General features: G+C 48.5%; 1 protein-coding gene across 2 annotated transcripts; it reads right to left on the reverse strand.

Moving 5' to 3' along the window:
• Positions 1–23,191: 23,191 nt before the first annotated feature.
• HELT (helt bHLH transcription factor) lies at positions 23,192–24,955 on the reverse strand. Of its 2 annotated transcripts, none has more exons than XM_074589388.1 (4): positions 24,814–24,955; positions 24,315–24,419; positions 24,060–24,156; positions 23,192–23,932 (listed from the first exon to the last, which is right to left on the reverse strand). In XM_074589388.1, exons 1-4 carry the CDS (start codon positions 24,838–24,840, stop codon positions 23,454–23,456), a joined length of 708 nt encoding a protein of 235 aa, XP_074445489.1. In that variant the 5' UTR covers positions 24,841–24,955; the 3' UTR covers positions 23,192–23,453. The 2 variants fall into 2 exon arrangements, with proteins under 2 accessions (XP_074445489.1, XP_074445488.1); XM_074589387.1 differs by having other exon boundaries at positions 23,192–23,929; positions 24,814–24,942.
• Between the last annotated feature and the right edge of the window lie 1,060 nt (positions 24,956–26,015).

Below are 26,015 nucleotides of genomic sequence, written 5' to 3' on the forward strand. Positions count from 1 at the left end.
GCGTCTGAGAGAAGCTCAGAGAGACCAAGGGATTCTCAGAAAGCGTGAGGGGAATCAGAGTGTGGCAAGATTTCCCACACTGCAATGAGGATTGTGTGTGTTACGTACATCTGTTGATGTTACCTTAGTTTGATCTGTCTTGAGATTCCAAAAAGGAAGTTCACTTCTGTCTTCCCAGCTTTATCTTTGCTTCTTTTTAGGTTCGGCTGACATTAGTCACACTCCTTCTACACCTTTAAAACCTCAAAGATGTTTCCAGTGGGACTTGAGTGATCTATGGGCCTTGTGGTGGTCTTTCTCTAAATAGCTGGAATATTTATTTCTTGCTAGAAGGATGAGATTATAAAGGGGTGCTGCTGTGCGGTAGCTGTTGATGTCACTTACAACTCATGTTTAATCTCTGCACATGTGAGATTTCTGCAAGGAAATTTCTTATATTTTGGCATTAGTAAAGAATTAAGGCCAGACCATAGCATTTTCCTCTGTTGTGCATAACAGGATGACCATTTCAAGCACGCTTCCTTTTTTATTACAAAAAGATACTGAAAGCAACGGCCAGGGATACTAACAAACAAGAAGGAGAAAGTTATATTCAAGTTACTTTGTGCCCTCTGGCCTGTGACATCTTGACCATTTTGGTTACTACTGGAGGGAAAAAGCCAAATCCTTTCCTGGTCTTGAAACGGCTCCAAAACAGAGCACATATTCCCTGCTAAAGGTGACCTTTTTAGGTTTGGTTTGTTTTTTTTTTTTTTATCCCTGCTAGGTTCTGGTTTGCCATTATTAAAACTCCAGAGCGAAGCATTTACTAGCTTTGTCCCTATATTTACAATACCTTTTGACTGAGATGTCTAAGAGCTTTAAACATATGCTTTAAACAGCGGCCGGCCAGTGCTGACATTTGTTACAAATCTTTTCAGAGGGGCCGTGTGGAATCGTTCTAATCCGGGAAGAGCCACTGACTCGCTGTGTGATCTGACAGAGTGACATATCACTTGACCTCAGTCGCAGCAGCTGTAAAACGAGGTGGAAAAACCCGGGCCTGGCAGAAAAGCGGAGGATGCAGATGCTGCAGAGGGCGCAGCCTCCCCGCGCCAGCAGCACCGAAGCTTTCCCCCACCCACTGAATGCTTTGGGGTGGGAAAGTGGGGTTTTGGTTGTTCAGGTTTTGGTATGTTTTCTTTTTCTTTCTTTTTCTTTTTCTTTTTTTTTCCTTGTGGTTAGCTGGATTACTGGAGAAGTGCGGGAAAAGGTTCAGATGCCGTCAGATACAGTGAGGCGTGTTTTCTGTGAGATGGCTGTGGGGGCTTTAAGCAGTAAATGAAACTCTATTCCGTTCAGGGGCAGCTATAAGTTATGGGAGCTCTGGCAGAAGTCTGTCTCCTGGGGCAGCAGCGCTTTCCCCTGCCAAATTTTCTGACGTCAGCATTACCGCTGTTCAGATTTCAGCTCGCTCGTGTCTGAGGATAACCTTAAACAAGAGTCCGTTTCCCTGCCCGTTCAGCACACCCACATTTAACCTTAAGTTTTCTGCTATTTATTCATGTGAAACATCTTCCCTGCCTTAGCCGTTCTGTCCACGTAGTGGGGTAGATCTTGAGTTACTAAACGTTTTAGAAAGCCACCCTGGCTTGCATCTGGGTACCCCCTCTCTGCTGAGAAATCTTTGGGGGGCAAAGTGCTCGTGCTGGTGCATCTATTCACTGTACGCTGCCGGGCAGAGGGAGAGGGGGCCGGGATGGACCCTGGTGAGTCTTGTTTTGGAGAGTGACCTGGTGAGGCTGGGGGGTGAAAAAGGAGGAGGGAGAGCTCTTAGAATCATGAATCGTCTAGGTTGGAAGGGACCTTTAAGATCGTCAAGTCTAACCATCAACCTGACACTGCCAAATTGTTCCAGCTGACGAAAGTTTAAGACAGACTTAAGGCTGCTGTAAGATGTTTTAAACCCACACTGGTTTAAGTCTAATCTTAACGGGAGATTAAAGAGCAAACAAGAAGGGTCCAGCTTCCATCCTCAGATATGTGACATGGCCAGGTGACATGAGCCAAGCCAAGCTGGAAATAAGTGCAGAAAAGCAATCTCATTCCAGCCTATAGCACAATTATTAGAGCTCAGCCTCTGCTAGAGCTGCCTGGCACAGCCTCAGGAGCTGACGTCCTGCTTGAGCTGCCCTGGCCCGCCGGCATGCCTGAGCCGTCAGCCGACAGCACGTGGATGCACCGGCAGTGGTCAGCACCGCATGCCGAGCAAGTTTGGTACAAAAATAGAAACACAAGAGATTTTTCCATTTTCTGGTGTGTCTTCACCAATCCTTACCCTTTTTTACTGCCAGTGAAATGCAGAGGCACGGGAGCTGCCGTGTCCCAGACGGACCTGACCTGTGCACATCTCAGGGTGTTCTGGTCTAGTTTGAGTCCAGGCAAAACCAAAACAGCTTGGATTTGAGTCAGCCTGAAGGTTTGAAGCAGTGATATTGTAAATGGGATGCTATGGGCCTTTTTCATAATTCTGGTCATAATTTGCTTCATCTTATTCTTGTATAAACTAAGTCAGCCTGAAAGGCTGGAGCAATTACAGACCAAGGAATCTTAACAGTGACGGTCCATGGGAAGATAAGCCTGCCACCTCCTTCGTGAAGGTGCACCAGCCATCTCGCTATTGATGTCATTGCCGTTGTGACCTGGTACCTAAGGCACCGAGAGCTGCACTTGGGTGCCTGTCTCCACTAATGCCAGTGGCCTTGGCAGCTGATGCACGACAACTAGAATCGCTCGGGGCCAAGAGTACATGGTGTACATCCCACGCGTAATGCCATCGCTACCTGCAGACGGTTTCACCAACTCATGCAGTTTACAGTCAGGTACTTAGGAATTGCTTCAGTTTCTCTGTGAGTGGTAACGATGAGGTTATTACAACTGGGATCTTTGAAAAATCTTTAAAGGTCTTTAAAAATAAACTTAATTTTCAGCAGCCTTTCATTTCATGAGCCATGAACACAGAAATAAACTAGTTAGTTTCCGGTCCTGGTTTTCAGACACTTGCACATGAATTGCCAATAGACCAAGAGCAGTCGAGGTCTGTAAAATATTTCTTTCACTTCTATTTCTTAATTTCCTGCTGGTTTTCTAATGTGGCTTTGAATTACCACTGTGACTTCCTGCGTTTCTGTAAAGAAGGAGAAAGAAATGTTCTCCATCCCAGGGATATGTGAAGTCATACCAGCTTTTTTTTTCCTTTTTTTTTTTCCTGGACTTTCTAGATGGGAAGTCTCGTGAAAAAAGAGTCAAAGATGATGATGGTTCTAGGCAGAGCTCTTGAATCATTTAGTCCCACTTTCTGAATTGGGCAAAATGCCTTGTTGTGTATTTGCGCTTGACTTTAAATTAACCCCTGGATGTTTACCACAACCCCTGGATGTTTACCACAACAGCATCTCAGCAGTCGGTGAGACCTTGTGAAGCTGTTTCCCTTTGCTTAGTAGCCTATCATAAGATTTTTTAAAAATTAATCTATAAATGTTTGGTTTTTGTTTTTTTTCCCCTGGCAGCTTCTAATCAATATGAAATGTGAATATGCCCATTCTTCTAATAATAATGTATTTGATTGTATATAAATTGTATTTTCATATGCTTATCCTGGATAAAAGTGTAAGAAACAATATGTATATTGTCTCTGGGAGGGGCAGAGTCTCTATAGAATAATATTACTTCAGTAGACTTTTTAAGGGGCTCTTTTATGGTGGTATCCAGTAAAGTAATTCTGGCTTCTGTGACTTCTTTTCCTCCACATCTTCCTTTTAAAGTAAACCAACCCGAGTTCTGTAGGACCGCTAGGAGATTCTTTGGGAGGAAACCTGCAACATGCATCTGTGCTGGCCAAACAGCTTTCTAATTCCCAGTTTCATTTCCTGAAGACACCTAAATAGGGCTGAGCTGCTGAGTGTCTGAACTTCTCCCTGCTGTTCGTATTTTATCTGTTATCTCGGACACCGTTCAGAAGAATTTATACTGTATAAAAGAGCACGCAGAAGTTGAGACCAACCACACAGCAAGGGTACTAAAGATTCATCCTTCCTCCCACACAACATGAAGGTTGAATAATGCTATAATATTTAAAAAAAACCTCCTGAAATGTTATATTTTTTATGACTAAGCAGAGCAGTGTTTCAGGGAGTGGATACATTGCTAGTTCAGAATGGTCTAACGTCTCGGACCCTCTGACTTCTGAAGCTGGGGACTAACTCAGTGCTTCAGTGAGCGGTACTTGCACGTTTCGAGAGGCAGGCGAAATATAAAGTATACTTGAAAACACTTGTGTGGTAGCAACTGCCATCACGGAGCAGACCCCAAAGGGCAGATTTGCATTGCACTTGCTGCCTTGGTGTTTGTCTTGAGTGTCTGATCAGCCAAGCCAAACTTCCTCTGCTTGAAGGAGGGTTCTTTGGGTCATTTACTGATGTATTTATTAGTGCAAACTGTCTCTTCAGCTTCGATGGGAAATTTTTAATAACATCTTTCATAACAATGTCATGCTTTTGCACATCTCTTTTTATGATCGTCTGCTTTTTGTGCCCCTTTACCTTTAGACCTTCTGCTAAAAACTGTTACAACAGTAGTTATCATCCATTTAAATGGACTTTGTCTGCTTCTTATTAAAACGAAAGAAATCTTTGTGCTTCAGTAAAGTCTGTGGATCTCTTTGGAGAAGTCTTTTGTAAGACAAAATTTTCATTTGACGCTTAATCATTCTATGATGATGCTATGATTAAGGTAGCATAACTTTCTGTTTTGTCTCACATCACTTAGTCTACCTTTTAATTGCTGGTTTTGTGGTTTTTTCTCTCTTCAGGAGGCGTAAACATCCATGCACTTAGCCGAATAGAGAAACAGCACACTAATTTCACAGTGACTTTACACCTATTTGCATAGTGAAGGCTATTATTTGTAAAACGCAAACATCCCAGAAGTCTGTAACAACAAGGCTATAGCTGCTGCACCTTGAGCTTGGTGACAGGATTTCCCAGGAGCCTACTTGAACCTCCTTGCTCTGGCTCAGAGAAGAGTCTGGTTTCCTTCTGCTGCTTCCTGGCTGCTGAAGTTCTACCTTCCCTTGTTAATTTTTCTTTTCTGATCTATTTCTACTATATGTGGATGTTTAATAACTTTACTTACAAACAAGTAGAAGGAGGGAGGTGATTGTCCCCCTGTACTCAGCACTGGTGAGGCCACACCTGGAGTATTGTGTCCAGTTCTGGGCACCTCAATACGAGAGAGATGTCGAGGTGCTGGAGCGAGTGCAGAGGAGGGCAACGAAGCTGGTGAAGGGCCTGGAGAATAAATCTGATGAGGAGTGATTGAAGGAGCTGGGACTGTTTAGTTTAAGGAAGAGGAGGCTGAGGGGAGACCTCATCGGTCTCTACAACTACTTGAAAGGACACTGTAGAGAGGTTGGTGCTGGTCTCTTCTCACAGGTAATTAGCGATAGAACAAGAGGGAATGGGTTCAAGCTGCAGCAGGGTAGGTTTAGGCTGGACATTAGGAAAAAATTCTTCCCAGAAAGAGTGGCCAGACACTGGAATAGGCTGCCCAGGGAGGTGGTGGAGTCACCATCCCTGGATGTGTTTAAGACTCGTTTAGATGTGGTGTTAAGGGATATGGTGTAAGGGAGAACTTTGTAGAGTGGAGTTGATGGTTGGACTCGATGATCCCAAGGGTCTTTTCCAACCTAAATGATTCTATGATTCTAATTCTGCACAATTTGGAAAGTGAACACTGAAGCTGGAAAAAGTGTGAAGTAGTAAAGAAATCTTAAAGTTAATAGGTGGGGAGATAGGTGAGAGAACATAATATTGAAAGTATTTTACTTTCAATATTAATAATGCTAATGGAAATACCATTTGGAATGGAAATCCCTTCTTTATCAGGGAGTGTAGTGATAGGACAAAGGATAATGGTTTTAAATAGAAAGAGGGCAGGCTTAATTAAATATTAGGAAGAAATTCTTTGCTGTGAGGGTGGTGAGCCCCTGGCCCAGGTTGCCCAGAGAAGCTGTGGCTGCCCCATCCCTGGAGGGGTTCAAGGCCAGGCTGGATGGGGCTTGGAGCAACCTGGTCTGGTGGGAGGTGTCCCTGCCCAGGGCAGGGGGTTGGAACTAGGTGATCTTTAAGGTCCCTCCCAACCCAAAGCATTCTATGATTCTATGAAATACTAATATTTTATCTAATGAGTTTGACACCAAAAGTAGGCAGGTAGTGGTGAATTTACCCATGAAGTATAGCTATGAAGTCAGAGACAACATAGAAGGTGAGTTGGATAGCCTTGAGGACATGAAATTCAGTCATAGTACTAGATCATGCCCTTGCATGCTGATAATAAGTATTTCTCTTATGAGCTGGGACTCCATCCATTTCAAACGATGAGCAAGAAGAGGTCTGGTGTGTGCTGCTTGTTCCTGAGACGGCGGAGCTCTCAGTGCTGTGTAACTCTGCTTTTGGCTCCTGCCTCTTTAAAAGGCGCCCTGCCAGCCCATGGAGCAGGCCCCCTGGTTGGTGTGTGTCACAGCTCTCAGTGGGCTGCGGAAGGTAAGCGGTGGCGTATTAGTGACATGTTGTCATTCATATTGATTGAATTCTTGTTGAATTAATGTTCGAGGCAGAAAGGAGGACTTTTTGGCTCCAGGGGGGAAGAAGACTTTCTACTTGACTTGTGGGGTTTTTTTTGTGTGGCCTGGGAAATTCTCTCATTGAACTTTTAATTTGAAGTAATGTTTTAAATTTAGGATTATTAAAGACGTTTGTTCTTTAAAATACCTTCTGTTTTTCTCTTTAGTCGCCCTCACTCCAAAATGGCATAAAGAAGGCTGGTTTTGAGAAGAGGGCCTGAGAATGGCCAAGAGGAGGGAAACACCTGGGCGGAGCAGAAGCGTGTAAGGTAGCATTCTACATAAACCTGTCTGCTTTCGAGCTGTGTAGGTTTCCATTTTTCTTATGGGGCAGTTTTACTAGCCCCAGCATAGCTGCTGATGCTTGTCCTGAAGAAAGATCATTTGTTATGACCTCTCCTGCCCAAATATCTACAACACCTTTCTGGATTTAGTGAAAAATCTTCCTTACCAGTCAACCTCCAAGCGTATCTCTGCAGAAGGACGTCAAACCCAGCAGGACTCCCTTATCACGTGGCAGTAACTGACGTGACGCTGTCATTTTCGATATGTGTGACTTCTTGCCTCCCACCCCCATGCTGAGATCTCGTGTTCCTTTTTTCCCCAGGGTCATGTCGTACACAGAGTCCCCACTGTGGCTTTGCTCTGCTGGGTCAAGAGAAACACGAGATGACGATTCTTACCCTTTCCTATCAATGGTTAAATCTGCAGAAGGAAAGACAAGAGGTGTTTGTGGATTTCATCTTCAAGATTGATTTTATAAATGGGGGCAAAATGTAAAGACGGATCCTCTCCAGGGCTTTTGACCTCCTGTACCTTTAAGAGAGGGACAGCAGGGTGGCATCTAACAGGGTCTGTAGCTGTCCCAGGTTTTAACTCTTTTCTTCTGAATAGCAAGTATGTGATTCAAAGAGCGCCTGGCAAAAGCTTCTTGTATTTTTGCGGTAGCAGCATTGGAAATATTTCATGCATATACAAGATCCAGCATCCACGTAGACTGTTGTTGCTTTCTGCAACTTTTTTCTAAGTTTGGGGAAAACTTAATAAGTACTGTTTCTCTTTCTTTCTTTAAAAAAGACAGGGAGAGAAAGCCTGCATTTTCTGCCATTTCCCAAGAGGCTTTTTATCTGTTTAAACCAACTAGGGATTTTTCACATATTGACATAAGCATTCATTTGCTAATTTGCTGGACATTAAACTGCACAGCATTCTTGAATGAGACTGGAATACTTGGGTACTTAGTGCTGCTCAGACCCCGCATCATTCCCAGTACACATATGGTTTTCCTCCTCTATCTCCTAGATAAAAGTCACTGTTTGATCGCCTTAAGGAAAAGAATGAGTTAAATGGACCAATATTCTAGCCTTGGCTCTAAAACTGGGCCTTTTCAGAAACTCCTCAGCACCTGCAGCAGCTAGGTCATTTGCACATACATAAATAAATAAATTAACAATGAATAAATAATTTAATCCCACCACACAATGCCACCTTGCAGATCTGATCCTTTGCTCCCAGTGAATTTGTCCATTCCTAATTCTTTTTGATAAAGTCCTCAGATACTTGCTGACTGTCAGTCTAATTTTCTTATTGTTTTCGCTTGATTAGTTCTGTATGACCTAAGGTCGCCCTTAAAATCCACATCTCTCGTGAAGACTCCGAAAGGCCTTCTTTTTTTCAAAGGGATGGAAAGTGCCTGCCATTTCTCCGGACAAAAGCCTGGAAGGTTTTCAGTTATTAGCCTCCTGAAGCAGCCCTTTCGCTCACCCAAGCGCAAAAAAAACTCATTAGGGGGCACCTTTCTTTCTGCCTTCTTTATCTGACGCATGTAGGGTTTACGTGTTTCAAGATTTGCAGGTCCTGGATGAATTTGGACAGCCTCCCTTTTAACCCTGCCGGCCTGCGGTTATGCCCACCGCAGACATTCGCCGTAGCTCTTGTGCCCGGAACCACCTGGAGACCCCTCGTCTTTTTAAAAGCCGCTTTACGCCCGGCTTCGTGGTGAACAGAAGACACGTCGGCGTGCTGCTGCACTTTGAAGCCACGCTCCCGCGGGGCGCGGGCGGAAAGGCAGGCAAGGCTGCCAGCTGCCGACGGGCTCCGCGTCTTGCACGTGGCGATTAAAATATGAAATCAAAGTTAGTGACTCGGTCACGCAACCCTTATTATCATGGGAGGGATTTGCAAGGCTAAGGCAGTACAGCCCTGAGAGCCTGCCGTGGCTGGGCTGCATTGTGCCCTGGCCTGCTTATTCCTTTTCAGGCAGCAAGGTAAATATTAATCACAGAATCACAGAATGGCGGGGGTTGGAAGGGCCCTCTGGGGATCATCTAGTCCAAGCCCCCTGCCAGAGCAGGGTCTCCTAGAGCAGGTTGCACAGGAACGCATCCAGGCGGGTTTGGAATGTCTCCAGAGTTGGGAGACTCCACCACCTCCCTGGGCAGCCTGTGTCAGGGCTCTGCCACCCTCACAGCAAAGAACTTTCTCCTCATGTTTAGGTGGAGCTTCCTATGTTCAAGTTTGTGCCCATTGCCCCTTGTCCTGTCGCTGGGCACCACTGAAAAGAGCCTGGCCCCATCCTCCTGACACCCACCCTTTAAGTATTTATAAGCATTGATAAGATCCCCCCTCAGCCGTCTTTTTTCCAGACTAAAGAGACCCAAGTCCCTCCGCCTTTCTTCATAAGAGAGGTGTTCCAGTCCCCTCATCATCATGGTAGCTCTTTACTGTACCCTCTCCAGCAGTTCCCTGTCCTTGAACTGGAGAGCCCAGAACTGGACACATATTCTTCTCATATAGGCTGAGCTGCCTTCCTGAGCCCTACCAGGTGAGCTGGAGAGATGCCCTAAAGATGCATCCTCATACACATTATATCCAGGCAGCTTGGCCTTCAGAGGGAATGTGCAAAGTTAGAATCATAGAATCCTAGAATTTTTAGGGTTGGAAGGGACCTTAAAGATCATCTAGTTCCAACCCCCCTGCCCTGGGCAGGGACACCTCCCACTAGATCAGGTTGCTCAAAGCCCCATCCAGCCTGGCCTTAAAACCTTCCAGGGATGGGGCTTCCACCACCTCTCTGGGCAACCTGTGCCAGTGTCTCACCACCCTCATGGTGAAGAACTTCTTCCTAATGTCCAGTCTAAATCGCCCCATCTCTAGTTTTAATCCATTCCCTCTAGTCCTACTGTTACCTGACAGCCTAAAAAGTCCCTCCCCAGCTTTCTTGTAGGCCCCCTTAAGATACTGGTAGGCCACTATAAGGTCTCCTCAGAGCCTTCTTTTCTCCAGACTGAACAAGCCCAGCTCTCTCAGTCTGTCCTCATAGGAGAGGTGCACCAGCCCTCTGATCATCCTCGTGGCCCTTCTCTGGACACGTTCCAGCACCTCCATATCTCTCTTGTAGTAGGGGCTCCAGACCTGGATGCAGTACTCCAGGTGGGGTCTCACGAGAGTGGAGTAGAGGGGGAGAATCACCTCCCTCAACCTGCTGGCCACACTTCTCCTGGTGCAGCGCAGGATACGATTGGCTTTCTGGGCTGCTAGTGCACACTGACAGCTCATGTTGAGCCTCTCGTCTACCAGCACCCCCAAGTCCTTTTCTTCAGGGCTGCTCTCAAGCCAGTCACTGCCCAGCCCATATCGGTGCTTGGGATTGCCCCGACCCAGATGGAGGACCTTGCACTTGGTCTTGTTGAACTTCATGAGGTTGGCATGGGCCCACCTCTCCAGCCTGTCAAGGTCCCTCTGGATGGCATCTCATCTCAGAGAGCCAGGGAGAATCTCCATCCCTTACTGGATGCAGGGGGGAAAGTTGCAACCAATGACGAGGAGAAGGCTGAGATACTTAATGCCTTCTTTGCCTCCGTCTTCAATAGTCAGACCAGCTATCCCCAGGGTGTTCAGCCTCCTGAGCTGGAAGATAAGAATGGAGAGCAGAACAACACACCCATAATCCAGGAGGAAGTAGTCAATGATCTGCTTCTGCACCTAGACACACATAAGTCTATGGGGCCGGATGGGATTCACCCAAGAGTACTCAGGGAGCTGGCAGGAGAGCTCACCAAGCCTCTCTCCATCGTTTATCACCAATCCTGGTCAACAGGGGAGGTACCAGATGACTGGAGGGTAGCTAATGTGACGCCCATCTACAAGAAGGGTCGGAAGGAGGATCTGGGAAACTACAGGCCTGTCAGCCTGACCTCGGTACCAGGAAAGATCATGGAGAGGATCATCTTGAGTGATCTCTCACGGCAAGTGCAGGGCAGCCAAGGGATCAGGGCCAGTCAGCATGGGTTTAGGAAGGGGAGGTCCTGCTTAACCAACCTGATCTCTTTCTGTGACCATGTGACCCACCTTCTGGATGCGGGGAAGGCGGTGGACGTTGTCTGTCTGGACTTTGGTAAGGCCTTTGACACCATCCCCCACAGCATTCTCCTGGAGAAGCTGGCGAATCATGGCATAGACAAGTGTACTCTTCATTGGGTTAAAAACTGGCTGGATGGCCGTGCCCAGAGAGTTGTGATCAATGGAGTGAAATCCTCTTGGCGGCCGGTCACCAGTGGTGTCCCTCAGGGCTCAGTTTTGGGTCTGGTTTTATTTAATATCTTCATCAATGATCTGGATGAGGGGGTCGAGTGCACCCCCAGTAAGTTTGCGGACGACACCAAACTAGGTGGGAGTGTTGATCTGCTTGAGGGTAGGAAGGCTCTACAGAGGGACCTGGACAGGCTGGATCGATGGGCCAAGGCCAACTGTATGAGGTTTAATAAGGCCAAGTGCCAGGTCCTGCATTTCAGTCACAACAACCCCAAGCAACGCTACAGGCTTGGGGCAGAGTGGCTGGAAAGCTGCCCAGCAGAAAAGGACCTGGGGGTGCTGGTGGCCGGACAGCTTAACATGAGCCAGCAGTGTGCCCAGGTGGCCAAGAAGGCCAACAGCATTCTGGCTTGTATCAGGAATAGCGTGGCCAGCGGGAGCAGGGAAGTGATGGTGCCTCTGTACTCGGCACTGGTGAGGCCTCACCTCGAATGCTGTGTTCAGTTCTGGGCCCCTCTGTACAAGAGGGACATTGAGGTGCTGGAGGGTGTCCAGAGGAGAGCTACCAGGCTGGTGAGGGGTCTGGAGACCAGGTCATATGAGGAGAGGCTGAGGGAGCTGGGCATGTTGAGCTTGGAGGAGAGGAGGCTGAGGGGAGACCTCATTGCCCTCTACAACTACCTGAAAGGAGGTTGGAGAGAGGTGGGTGTTGGCCTCTTCTCCCAGGTGAATAATGACAGGACCAGAGGAAATGGTCTGAAGCTGCGGCAGGGGAGGTTTAGATTAGATATGAGGAAGAATTACTTTACTGAAGGAGTGGTCAGGCACTGGAACAGCCTGCCCAGGGAGGTGGTTGGGTCACCATCCCTAGAGGTATTTAAGAAACGTCTGGATGTGGCACTTCAGGGCATGCTCTAGTGGCAGAGATTGTAGGTTGTTTGGTTGGACTCGATGATCTCAAAGGTCCTTTCCAACCATGAAGATTCTATGAAGATTCTAAATGAGAAATGAGAGGGGAATTTTGAACTGCAACCTGGCAGTAATGTGGAGTTTAATCTTGACTTGTGGTCCTCTATCAGTAGAGTCCTGCTCCCCGTTTCTCATCTGCCAACTGATGTCCCTGCTTACTGCAGAGGGGGTTGGACTAGAAGACCTTTAGAGGTCCCTTCCAACCCAATACATTCTATGATGATTCTATGACTGAGTAGCTGTCAAAATTCATTCTGCTCTTTGTAACCTGGGTAATCTCATCTCCTGGGAAACTTCAGGACTACAGTGGATCCTGGAGCACATCGTTGGGACCATGTAGATATTGTGATATTATGATGTATCAAGTACATAGAGGCAGCTGAAGGCACCAGGAGACAAATCACAAGGAGAAATTGTATCAGCGTGATAACAGGCAGAGTCTTGTTTATAGCTTTTTGCATCAGTTTCCTTCCCCGCCTCAAGCTGTGCAGGGGTATTGAAAGCTTACTGAATAAATGCTACACAGCAATAGCGAAGGAATTTGAAGATTTAGATTAAATTAGCTCCCGGTGTCTCACTCGGGAGATCATGTATCTTCTGTTGAAGTACTAAGACATCCGACCTTGGAAAAATAATGTAGAACATGATGGGTGCTGATGTCCCCGGAGATCCACTCATTATCCCTCGTTCGGAGGATTTTTTTATCTGAGCAGGCACCATCTTAGCAGTCTGATGTCTGTTGGCACAAGACCACGGCCCTTAGAAGAATTTCTGAAGACATCAATGACTTTGCTGGGAGTTTGCTGGTTAAGTACACGGTTATTTGGCTAATAATTAGAGTAACTTCCTGCTTTTCTTCAGAATAGTCATTATCTGTTGTTGTTGCTGCTCATTTTAGCGCAGTTGCATTTTGTATTTTGACGTATTGAGGGAAGGTTTGACACCCAGTCCCAAATAGCACGTGAATTCTGCAAGCTTGAGAAATTTTAATTATAAATAAGGACGGTACATTGGGTTTTCAGGAGCTTGTGAGAAATTTGGCTACTCCTTGAGCTCTGCATGTTTTCCCCAAATGTCCCGTTCACTGAAAGGAAACTGATAACTTATGGTTATGAAAAAGCTCTGCTGTGATTCTGACATCCTGGTGGGCAGGGTGTGGGCAAATGGAATTTATTTTAGTGGGGGAAAAAATGGTCGTCTTGAAACTGTGTTTTAACACGGTGCCCCGTTCCAAAAATGTAACAAAACTGGGTGAGTGGGGGGTTCAGTGCCAAAACCGCACCTGGCTAAGGAGAACCCTTCTTTTTAAAGTGCACGAAGCACACGCTTCAGCAGCAAAACTGGCTGATGATGAAGTTTAATCTGAAAAAGTGATTAAACATTGTTTATCCTATAGTGTATCTCGTGCCGGTTCCGAAGTACATTCAAGCGAACGCAGCATTATTCTGTTTGCTCATGTTAGCAGCCAGAGCTGGTAAAATTTCAGTGACTGTAGCGGGGAAGAGAGGAGCGGAGAACTGGTTTCCATTGAAATCAACGGCAAAATTCTCGCCTAGTGTGCATGTACTTGAGAATATTGATTTTCTGATTTTATATGTAGGTGTTTTATAGAATCATCGAATTGTTAGGGTTGGAAGGGACCTTAAAGACCCTCCAGTTCCACCCCCCTGCCCTGGGCAGGGACACCTCCCACCAGACCAGGTTGCTCCAAGCCCCGTCCAGCCTGGCCTTGAACCCCTCCAGGGATGGGGCAGCCACAGCTTCTCTGGGCAGCCTGGGCCAGGGGCTCACCAGGGTACATGGAGTTCCTGGACCCCTTTTGCGTCATGTTGGCAAAAGCGGCAGAGGAATAACTTGGCTGCTTTTATTGCAGGTGTCTCGGAGCTAAAGCAGTGCTGGGGGGGGGTACGAGCTTCTGAGCTTGGCGTTTTGACAAGCAGGCTATGGAGAAAAGTACACTGGCTTTCCGCGGGTGGCTAATGGTTTTGTCTGAAAGGGTGCTTGCTGGAGGGAAGTAGTAAAGCCCTATTCTTCCCCACCCAAAATTCTTCTCACCTTTCCCTCCTCTTCTAGCAGTACGTGCAACCAGTACATTAAAAATATCTGACAACCAGGTTAACCAGCCCCTGGGACCCTGAAACACTCATCGCCTGTGTCACTTCAGTGGCTGGACTTGCCACACCTTCAGTCTGCACAACAGACAACACAAAAAAAGTCAGATTTTTTTTTTTTTTTTTTTTTTTTTTTGTAATGAGCAACAGGTCTTGCAGTCGAGATGGAAGAAGAAGTTTTCATTTGTCTGAGTCACTGGAGGCTGAACTTTTCGTAATGAAATGTGATATTTTGGCATGGAGAAGCATAGCCCCTCCGAAATATCTGAGTGGGTAAATTAGGCTACTTGCCAGGCAGCAGCGAGGGCGGGATTCAGCTGCCCTGATTTTTCCCTTACTTATGTATCTGAGCCTGACCTATTGATCCCACATTCCCTCCTGATTCGTAAGGGGAAAGATACATATTCCGAGGAAAATCTGACCATTTTTAAGGGTGAGACTGCAATCAGTCTGATAAATTGTCCTCCAGAGACACCTGTTTGTCCCTCTTGACTAGAGGTATCGCTTAGAGTTATTAGTTCATTCTTAAACCTCTACCTTTTAGACATCTGACATTTAAGTCAGATGCTTATAGATTTCAGTATGTCCTTCTATTATCAGACCACTGAAAAGATTTTTCTTTTATGGTGTGATGTTGCTTTATGACAAAATAATTTTGCCAGGTACATGAACAAAAAAAAACCATTGGTCCTACCCCATCCTTACATTTTCATCTGGTAAGGAGTGAAATTTGCCAGCGTCCTCCCTGTGCGTTTGTGGACCTACAGGCTCTGAAGCACTCTGTGTCCCAACCTTGTGCCCTGGCAGCGGGGATGAGATGCTCAAAGGGGGTTTGTGCCCTACCGAATGGTTGTCATTTTCCTGAAATAACATATCACCTTGATTTTTTCCTCTTTGCAGTTACGGTGCCTGGCAGACTCTTTAAAGAGCCTTTAGGAAGCTGGATGCTGGCAGCAGGCGTTACCTCTCTCTTCCAGAACTCCAGTCCCCAAATCCCTGTAACTTCCTGCTAGAAGAGGATGAAGTTTACCGTTCGCTCTCCAAATTTGATCCCAATCTGAAGAGGCAAATTGATTACAAATCCTTTTTGCAAGAAGCTCATAAAAAAGCTAGCCAAATACAATCAAAAAAAACCCCTTTGCAAACCTGCTATAAATTAACATAGGATATTCCCATGACTGGAAGAAGAGCATTTATGTTCTCCCAGTTGCCTGTCCTTCTAGCTATGTCATATTCTCCTCGTAGGGGTGTATATCTTTTACCCACTTGGTGCTTGCCATATTCCGTGCTGTAAGTTGCTTCGTGAAGGGGTGGTAGAAGCTCCTTCTGAGAGCACAAGGCAAAGCCTAATATAACACAGTTACTAACTGCATGTAACATACAACAGACTAAGAAAATTAATGCGACTAAGAAGTTATTAATTTTCTGAAAAGGAGAGGCAAAGGTGCAGCATGGAGAGTTACAAATAGCTTTGGAGAAGATGAAATATTTGGTGAAGAACAGCATGGCATTCTGCTGCGTGGAACCTCCTCGCTGCGGAAGGGAGATCCTTTGGCCTTGCAGAGTTGGATTAGCTCCTGCATATGCACACAGATGAGGGTTGACCTTTCATTTAAGTATAGATTATTGTGCCTAGATGTGTTTTCTTTTTTTTTTCTTGGAGGAGTATTTGATGCACTGAGTACCAGAGGCAGCAGAACCCGTTCTGTAGCTGTTCTGTACACGACTTTGCTTTCATGATCAGAATAATTGTGTGCTTAGGACCAGATGAGGTTACTTGCTTTCCATACACCTTTATAAACACGTGGCTGCATAGCTGAATTCGTAAAATGAGCATGAGGAGCCACTGAAATACGTCTCTCTCACCTGTTTGGTAAGCTCTCTGCTGATACAACTCCATCATGTCTCCTCCTCGTGGAAGCAGCTCCAGCTTCAGGGATCTCTGGGAAGCTCTGCCCACCTGCACTAGCTAAGGATTTGGTCCACAATATACGCACGTAGACAACAAGCATTTAAGAGTCTCTTGTTTGCTTTAACAGAGTGGCTTTCCTGCAGACGATGACTTGTAACCTGCTGTAAACAGTGGTACCTTTAATCATCATTTTACCGATTTTCATAGATCTTTGCTGTTTAGCAGGTTTGGGCATTATTCAGCAAAGGATGTACTCTTGCTCTTGCTCTTTTTCCAGTTATTTTCTCTCCTTCTCCAGGCATCATAGAGAATTTACGATGCTTTCAGTAATAAAACTCCAACACATGTTTTTTTCTCATTTCTTTAAGAGAGAAGTAGTGTATGAAAAACAGTTGTGGCATAGAAAAATTATTATTATATCCTATGATAAAAAGGGGTTTTATAGTGGAATACGCAAGATTCAGGTTATATTGATCCCCTTAGAACATTCCAATAGTTGTGTTGTATGTAATATATATTGTCTTGGGGTTTCCTGAGGTTTTGGAAATTTTGCAGTCTGTGCTCGGTGAATGTCATGGATCCCTGTTACACTTGTCCCGTTCTGAAACCGAAGCTATGTGCCGTTCCTTCTATAAGTTTTGTTGTTACTGTTCCCTCTACAGAAAGAAGCTTTTCTTCCTGAAAACCCAGCGGGCAGTTTGGTCACGAGGGTAGATTATTTCCCTCCTACCACCTTTGGTAGAAAAACTCTGTACCCTGGCTTTTACTGCCAGCGACAGTGGCATCTCCTGCTGTATGAGTGAGGTTGTACAGGTGTATCCGATACCTGTCTGTATCACACCACGAGGCTGCCCTGGGATAAATCAAAGGACGTTTTCGTTTTGGGGGAAAAGAAAAAAAAAAGACCAATCCTATAACTTAGTCATAAAAGATTGACCTTTAAAGGCTAATCTCGGGGAATTCATCCCCTGGAATGGCGCTAATGTGGCATGCACGGGAAGTTAGGGGGATCTAAGAAAGCCACATTTAAGCGAAGAACAACCAAGCTAGACTAGGAAATAATGAGAAAAACTAAAGCGAATCCAGCTGTACTGCGGAAGAGGGCCTGCACAGGCTTCCTGTGTATGTAGTGCATAGTAGTGTACACGCGGTACCTAAAGCAGGCGGCACACGGGCCACGTGTACCTCCAGAGGAGGGGAATGGCAGTGCGAAAGCCATAGTGCCCACTCCTCCCTGGCGTGGAGAAGGCGCTCAAACCCTGTCACCATCGGGACCTCAGCTTCGCGCTTGCAACTCTAAACCAGGTGTCTCCTTCTACTTGATATTCTGAGATCGAACCCTCGCCTGCTGGACTACCGTCTAATCTCTCCTTTCAAAGGGCTAACCAGGACACGCTGTTTCCTTCAAAGACAACAGAAGTGGCTTTGTAGGGGCAGAGTGGTTATGAGCAGGCACTCCCAAAGCGGACACCCAATTTTTAGCCTCAAAGACTTCAACCTTGGGACTCCAACTTCCTAGAAGAAAGTCTTAAACCTAAGGCTAGCAACTAAGGGCTGTTAGATGGAGGCACAGGCTACTGAAGCAGAGTGAAGGCACTTTCTGCTGTAATCCCGGTTTTACGGGTTTCGGGTGGACTGCACCCTACTCTAAACGCCTGTACCCTCCATGGGACTGGAAGCGTAATTTTTGATGCTGGAATTCACAAGAGACAGAGATGAGCTCAGAGCTGAGGAGCTGCCTGGTTTCCACCAAGCTGTCAGGAGACTGAGATAGTCCCTAAATAAAGGGCCACAAAATGAGCTGATGTAAACCCTTCTACATGCTTTACGTTAATCCTTCAGCAGGGGTAAAACTGCCTTCATAATGTTCACCAAAAGTAAAACAACCGAGTCATAGACCCTGTTATGAATTCTCTGTGGCCTTGCAGGGCTCCCTTGTTGTCATGGTGTAACCCCAGCCGGCAACTAAGCACCACGCAGCCGCTCAGTCACTCCCCCCACATCGAGATGGGGGAGAGAATCAGAAAAGTGAGAATAAGCTCATGGGTTGAGATAAAGACAGTTTAATAGGTAGAACAAAAGCCATGCACACAAGGAAAGCAAAAGGAGGAATTCATTCCATGCTTCCCACGGGCGGGCAGGTGCTCAGCCATCTCCAGGAAAGCCGGGCTCCATCGTGGGTAACGGTGACTTGGGAAGAGAAATGCCATCACTCCCAACGTCCCCCCCTTCCTTTGTCTTCCCGCAGCTTCATACACTGAGCATGACGTCCCATGGCATGGAATATCCCTGTGGTCAGTTGGGGTCAGCTGTCCCGGCTGTGTCCCCTCCCGACTTCTTGTGCCCCCCCAGCCTGCTCCTGGTGGGGTGGGGTGAGGAGCAGAGAAGGCCCTTGATGCTGTGTAGGCTGCTCAGCAATAGCTGAACCATCCCTGTGTTATCAACATATTATCAACACCGTTTTCAGCACAAATCTGAAACACAGCCCCATATCAGCTACTATGAAGAAAATTAACTCCATACCAGCCAACACCAGCACACCCCAGAGCTACATCTTTTTCATTACACAATGATTCCGTAGACTAGGACTGCACTTTGAGGTGTTGTATTCTTAAAGTAAAAATTAAGTTGCCTTTAAACTTTTCAGAGCATATGTGCAAAAGTTCCCATTTTTTTGTTAGCAAAAGCATTTTTTCAGACTAATTAACTGTATTACTGCTGGTGAAACATAATGCACATTTCAATTGCTGTAGCTTGAAGATGAGTGTTAAAACAGTCTGCTTTAATAAGTTGAACTGAATTTAATATTCTGAATTTGAATCTTCCATGTTGCTCCTCTTTTCTTACATTGGTTGTTTCATCCAGTTGTTCTCGGTGTTGCTTTCTCTCACCTTTTTAAATGAGTGTTGTTTGTTTTAACGTGCCGCTCTGCATGCAGTGTGCTCTGTGGGCAGGTATCAGAGCTTTAACCTATAGACATGTTAAAGTGCCATTCTAATACATTTCGCCATAATTATGTGTTCTCTTAAGGAGATTCTGGTGTTCTTTTCCTGAAACAGCCTTCGTTCTTGAGTCTCTTACACAGTCTGTGGGCGAGTTTGCTAGAAATAAACGTGCTGATGTGAGAGGAGGCAAATCTGTGAGATCTGGTGCTGCAGCTCGTACGCAGCAAATGTGAAACGGTCGGCTGGAGGGTTTCTGCCTCTGCGAAGGGGTTGCTGGACGAGCCTGTAGCTGCTTCAGCAGCATGTCCCCAATGTGCGGACTGTTCCCAAAAGCCACAAGGAAATAGAAGCTCGCCTCCTCCTCACGCTTGGGTCACTTTATGCAGAGAAACACCCGTCTGAGCTCCTGGATGCTATTTAACTCTCTCTGAGGATGTGGTAGCATGGCAAGAAGGTGACCTGGATAGGGCGGTGGTTGTACCCTGACACCTGAGACCCTCTGCTCTCCTAAGCACTCCTGGTATGACCCCGGTCAAATCGTGCAGGCCACCCCAGGGTGCCTGAGGGAAACGGGAACAGCAGTGGCATCCCACGGAGCAGTGGGACAGCAAGACTTGCAAACTGGCAGGGTCTTTGGTACAATGGGAAAGGTTCCATAGCTGTACCACTAGGAAGCCAGCTATCACGAGGAATAATGGTTTTTAACTAAAAGAGGGGAGATTTAGACGAGACATTAGGAAGAAATTCTTTGCTGTGAGGGTGGTGAGCCCCTGGCCCAGGTTGCCCAGAGAAGCTGTGGCTGCCCCATCCCTGGAGGGGTTCAAGGCCAGGCTGGACGGGGCTTGGAGCAACCTGGTCTGGTGGGAGGTGTCCCTGCCCAGGGCAGGGGGGTGGAACTGGATGAGCTTTAAGGTCCCTTCCAACCCAAACCACTCTGTGATTCTATGATCACGTCCATCACTGCTGGAACAGGTCTGTGATCAAGAGCCTTTGGCAGAGCTGCTCATCCTCCTTCCCTCGGCTGCTTCTCCCCATGGCTTGGCCCCTACAGATGTGCCAATGCAAGTGTTTGTGGTCCAATGCTGTGAGCAAGGACCACAGCTCACCCAAGGTAAGACAAAAATACTCTTTTCTCATTAGCTGGTGACCTGATTGATAATTTGCCTCCCAAATGACTGCATTGGCATGAATTCAGGGACTGTGCTCTGTGGCACAGGCTTTGTTTCCAAGGCTGGAAACTCTACAATGTGGCACAGCCACCAGAGCCCCCAGATGTTTGAATGATGCCTTCAGACTGTCGCAAAACCATGGGAAGAGAGAAGAGTTCTGATCTGTGTTATATGTGCCCAAAGTTTGTAAACCTTTTTTACTTATTTAAATTTTCCTTCCATGATAGCGGAAATAAATCCTTGTGATAAATTAGCAAGTTGGAAATATTTTCAATGATGTAATATTGCAAAGTTCAACATAAACTCTTTTACTATCTGAGTAAAGGACAAGTAAGAGTCAGTATTAGATACAGAACTGTAAACTCCAATTTTTCCATCCATCGATCCCAAAATGATTCTTAACCTTTAACATACAGAAATTACTGAGATGTGACTACTCTGTACAACTATTTTCTGGGATAAGCAGAATTGCTGCGTACGTAGGACCTGAAAAGTGTGAAGGAAAAAGAGGAGTTCTGATAACAGGGAGGAGAAGTGGTGGAAAAGAGGGCATGAAAGGCATGGGGAGGGAAGGCAAGGCAAAATGAGGCAAAAGAGCTTTAAATGTCTGAGAAGGAGGAAGACGCTAGCTGAAGGAAAGGAATAAGAAATGATAGAACAAGTCATTCATCATACGCATTTTTAGCCAAGCAGATGAGTGACACAGAAGCTAATATTCTGGGGGCTTTGGGAGGCAAAGTAGTTTATTTTCAGGAACAAACTCTATTTGTTCCTGCGATAGCTGCTGCCAGACACCAGTAAATGGCACTGCTGTGTCGGAAGACGAGCCCAGACGGGTGCCAGGGACCAGGTGTTGCCTTTAGCTCCCCGCTGGCCCAGCACAGGGGACATCCAGCTCCTACCTGCTCCCACCAGAGCTGGCAGGAGATGCTCACAGCAGAGCTAAAGAAATCCAGAAAAAAAAAAAAAAAAAAAGAAAGAAAAAAAAGGCAAGCTAAAAACCTCTGCCCTCCAAGCACAGAAATATAAAATAAAACAAAACCAAATGAGCTGGACCTCTGTCAAAGCACAGGGATGCCTGTCCTGGGGATGCTCCGCGCCCCATCCCCGGTACCGCTAGCTTTAGTGGATACCAAAATAATTTTAGGGGCAGAAGCCGGGATCTGTGGTGCTGGGGGAGGATGAACTCAGAGCCCTGCAACAGGCAGAGGGGAGAGACTTTTATCCTAAAGTCATTGAAAAGCTAAAGCAGGGTTTATCCTCCACAGCTAAATGAAAACCAAAAGGAAAAAGGAAAAAAAAAAAAAAATCCAGAATAGCAACATTGGAGGTACAAAGACTGTCATGGACCAGTGCGAGTTTGCAAAATTATATGTAAATGACCCCATTTTTGACCATGGTGGCCCTCTGCTAATCCCAGAGAGAAAATCTACTTAGCAAAGGAAAGTTTTGTTTAATTTGGTTAACAGGCACCAAAATGCTGAATATATTAATAATTTATATTTCCAGGGAAACGCTATATCTTTAATGCTTTAATGCCAAAGGGGCTTCACAAGAGCTTAATGCTCACAGAATAAAAATCGTGTTGGATTTTCTCCATTTTCTGCGCCCAGCGCGGGTGAAAATGAGTGTAGGACATGTGTTTTCATAATAGGCACCAGCCCTTCTGCCGCTGCTGAATGCGTCGGGCTGATCCCACGTTGCTCTGCCTACGCTGAGCGAGGGGTTCCCGCTGGATTTACCATCCTAAAGGTGTCCCAAGGAAATGAGGGGTTTTTTTCCTCCCCTCTCTGGCTGATACGTTACATTATCCCGTGACCTTTTTCCCCGCTAATCTGAAATAGCAGCTTTTCCTGTATTTACAGGTTAAATGGAAAATACACATTCTACTTTTTACTCATTGTAATGAAGATCTTTTTTTGTCTGTCTCCGCATAAAGGGTCGGGTTGGTTTACAAATTGCGGGTCAGCCCATTCCGTGACCTGGGCAAACAAACCGGGTCAAATCTCCTCAAAGCCTCCCCACCCAACTGGAATAAGTTAATTTACCCCATTGGCGGCTCCGACCCTGCCGGGAAAACCCAGGCTGCCTGAGGGATGGATGGATGGATGGATGGATGGATGGATGGATGGATGGATGGATGGATGGATGGGGACCTCCTGCCAGAGGCATGGGGACACCTGGGGACACTTGGGGTTCAGGTGGGACCGAAATTGCCCTGTTAGGTAGGGCAGGAGGGAGTTGTGTCACAGCCAATGAGTCTTGAAGGACTCGCTCTCAGGAGCTTTTATTTGGTGTATTGGTTTATTTGGTTGGACTAGAGGGCCTTTAAAGGTCCCTTCCAACCCAAACTGCTCTATGGTCCTATGATTCTACGATTCTATGATTCTACAATCCTATGATTATTCTCAGCGCTCTGCACCTCCGCAGAGTCTGCCTCCCCTGGGTGGAGTAAGGGAGAGACCCCCACCGCCACCCCCCCGGAAACAAGAAGGGGCGGCCGGTATAAACCCCCGAAAAAGAAAGGTTTCCTCCTCTGCACAAGCTGCGCCGCAGAGAAAATCGCTGGAAAAAAAAGCACAGGGGAGATCCCGGCGCCTTTTGGATGCGTGTCCCTGGGATCATCCCCCCCTCTCTCCCGCCTCCACGGGTGCGTGGGAAGGCGGCACCCAGGGGGTTGCGGGGAGTGGGGGGACGGACACTGGGGCATCCCCCACCCCGCGGGGCGTCCCCGGGGCTTCATCCCCCGGCTCTCCCGGCCCCGAGCCCCCCCGCGGGTGCCAACCCACCGCCCTCGCCCAACACGCTTCTCTCGCGTTTTCTTTTTTCCCCTGGGTGGAGTAAGGGGGAGACCCCCCCCGCCGCCACCCCCCCGGAGACAAGAAGGGGCGGCCGGTATAAACATTTATTCCAAGGCATCGCTTGTACAGGCACCGCACCCGGAGGTGGGAAGAAGAGCGGAAGGGGGGGGGGGGGGGGGGCAGATTCAGACCCCCAGAGAGGGCTGTGGGGGGGGCAAAGCCGGGCCCCCCGGGCATCCCCCTGCCCCCGACATCCTGCCCGTGCGCAACTCGCAGCGTCCGCCGTCATAAATAGGATTTTTTCGGGGGGATTGGGGGCGGTGGTGTGAGAAGGGCGGGGGGGGGCGAGTCTCTATAGCATGGAGGGGTGCTGGCCCGGTGGCAACCCGAAGGCGTTGGGGTGGGAATGGCCGAGGAGGTTGAGGTAGTGGCGGTCCAGCCCTTGGACGGAGGAGAGGAAGGTGCTGCGCTGCTGGCCGGGGCTGGCGAGGGGCACGGCGGCGTTGGGGAGGTGGTAGGGCAGGGGGGGGCTGCGGGAAGCGCCGTGCCAAGGGAAAGGCCCCCCCGGGGGCGGCTGGAGCACGGCATCGCCGGGACACTCGGGCCCGGGGTGCAGCGGGTAGGAAAAGTCCGGCTCCGGGAGGGAGCCCAGGGAGGTGAAGAGGGGCTCGGTGACGAAGCGGGCTTTGGACTGGAGGAAGGCCAGGATGCGGGCGTATTTGGTGTCTTTGGTCTCCATCCGCTCCACCGTGGTCAGGTAGTGGACCAGGTTCTTCATGCACTCATGGTAGCCGTAGTGGAAGTAGTTGGCGAACTCGGAGAGCAGCTCTGCTGGAAAGCAAAGGGCAGGGGAGGACGAGTTCCTCGGGGTCCGGCCTCTGGGGGGGGGGGGAAGGTGGGGGGGACACCCCCCCCACACACACACACACGCCGCGGGTGTCCGCGCCCGCCCACCTACCCTTCTCCCGGCCGCGGGGGAAGTCCGCCGAGTGCAGGGCCCGCAGGTACTGCACCGTCATCTCCAGGATCTCCGCTTTCTCCAGCTTCCCCGAGCTCTGCAACGGGCGAGGGGCAGAGGATCATCACCTCTCCCCTGCGGCTGACCCCCTCCCCAGCAACCTCCCTGCAGGGGGGGGGGCGGGGGGGGTCGGTCCGCACCGGGGAGAGGCTCCCCCCCACCCCCACCCCCGACCACCGCCACCCCCCCGCCTACCTGCTTGGCCAGAGCCATGGGCACCGTCTTCCCCAGCTCGGTGAGGCACCGGTTGATGCGGTCCCTCCTCCGCTTCTCGATCACTTTGTGGGAAACCGGTGTCCTCTGCAAAACAGACGGGGCGAGTTAGAGGCGAGGGAGGGGGCAAAGAAGCCGGATCGGGCCCCGTCGGGGCAGCCCCCCCACCCCCCCATCTTTTCGGCCACGACCCCTCCGAGGCAGCCGGTCCCCGGGCGCGACGCGACCCCGGGAGGGATGGATGGATGGATGGGATGCTCCGGCGGCGGGTCCTCTCCGAGCCTTTCCCCCCACACACTTCCCCGGGGATCCCCATCTGCTCCGGCGTCCAGGGCAGACCTGGGGTTTATTTTTTTGGGGGGGTTAGGTTTTGGGTTGTTTTTTTTTTTTTTGGGGGGGGGGGGTGGGGGCTTTTTGAAGGGCAAGGCGGTGAGGGGGCCGGGCGCGCAGAGCCGTGCGCGCAAGGCGGGCGAGGACTCACCCTCCGCTCCTTGAGCTTGGAGGCCATGGTGGGCACTGCTTCCCCTCTCTCTCCGGACCCCTTTATAAAGCCATCACTTCTTAGGGGGGACCCCCGAGGAGGGGAGGGGGGGGGTTGTGGTGGTGGTGGAGGGGGGCGGGGGGGGGGGGACGACAGCGAAACGCTGATCCCATAGGATTAAGGGCGAGCGGCGCCGGGGGAATGTATGCATTAAAGATCAGGGGGCGAGCGAGGGATGAGGGTTTGGTCGGTGGGGTTTTTTTTGTTGCTGGGGTTTTTTTTTTTTTTCCCCTTCTCTCTTCTTCCTTTCCTTCCCCCCCCCCCCGCCCTTCGTGGTCGGGGGCTGCCCAGCTGTGTCACCCCACGTGGACCTCGGGGACACACGTGACGGTGCCACAATAGCGGCGGGGATGGGGACGGGGATGCGGCGAGCGGGGCGCAGGGCGCGGCTACCCGCGCCCTGCGCCCCGCTCGCCGCATCCCCGTCCCCATCCCCGCCTCCTGCCTGCAAATCCCCGTGTCCCCCCCCCTTCCCCCCCCCCCCCCCCGACTGCATTTTAAAGCCTGTCCAGAGTCATTAAAGTAATTAAGTAAGCCCTTAATAGGCTGTTCCGCCCAGTTCAAGGGAGAACCCTTGGAGACGGAGTGGCCCCGTTTGTTCTCAGGCTTTTCTCACACGACTTGGTGACACGTCCATCTTTATAAGAGATGGCAGCGAGGCTTTTTTTTTTTTGCTTTTTTTTTTTCCCTTTTTTCTTCCCCCCCCCCTTTTTTTTTTTTTTTTTTGTTTACACCCCGGCAGGTGTGGGATCGGGGGGCTGGCACACGATATATCCCCCCCCCACCCCTCCTCTTCCCTCCCTTTCACCCCCCTCTTTTTTTTTTTTTTTATTTTCCGCCGGCCCGGGGAGGCTCTCGCCAGCCTTTGGCACACGACGCTCCTTTTTTTGTGTGGTGTGCGCGTCTGTGCGTTGTTGTTTTACCCCCCCTGCTTCCCTCCATCCCCCCATCCCCCCCCACCCTCTCCTTTGGAGAGGCTCAATTTGTAGCCTATTATCCTATAGGAAAATGTCCCATTGAAAAGTATGAATAGTTTCATTGGGCCTAAATTTTAATAATGCGGGTCAAAGAAAAGAGGGGCAAATAAAGAGGGGATCGCAGCTGGTCCGAGAGTGCATTATTCGGTGTCACCTGCGAGCGGG

Source organism: Larus michahellis, chromosome 5, assembly GCF_964199755.1.
Source record: "Larus michahellis chromosome 5, bLarMic1.1, whole genome shotgun sequence".
Lineage (NCBI taxonomy): Eukaryota > Metazoa > Chordata > Aves > Charadriiformes > Laridae > Larus > Larus michahellis.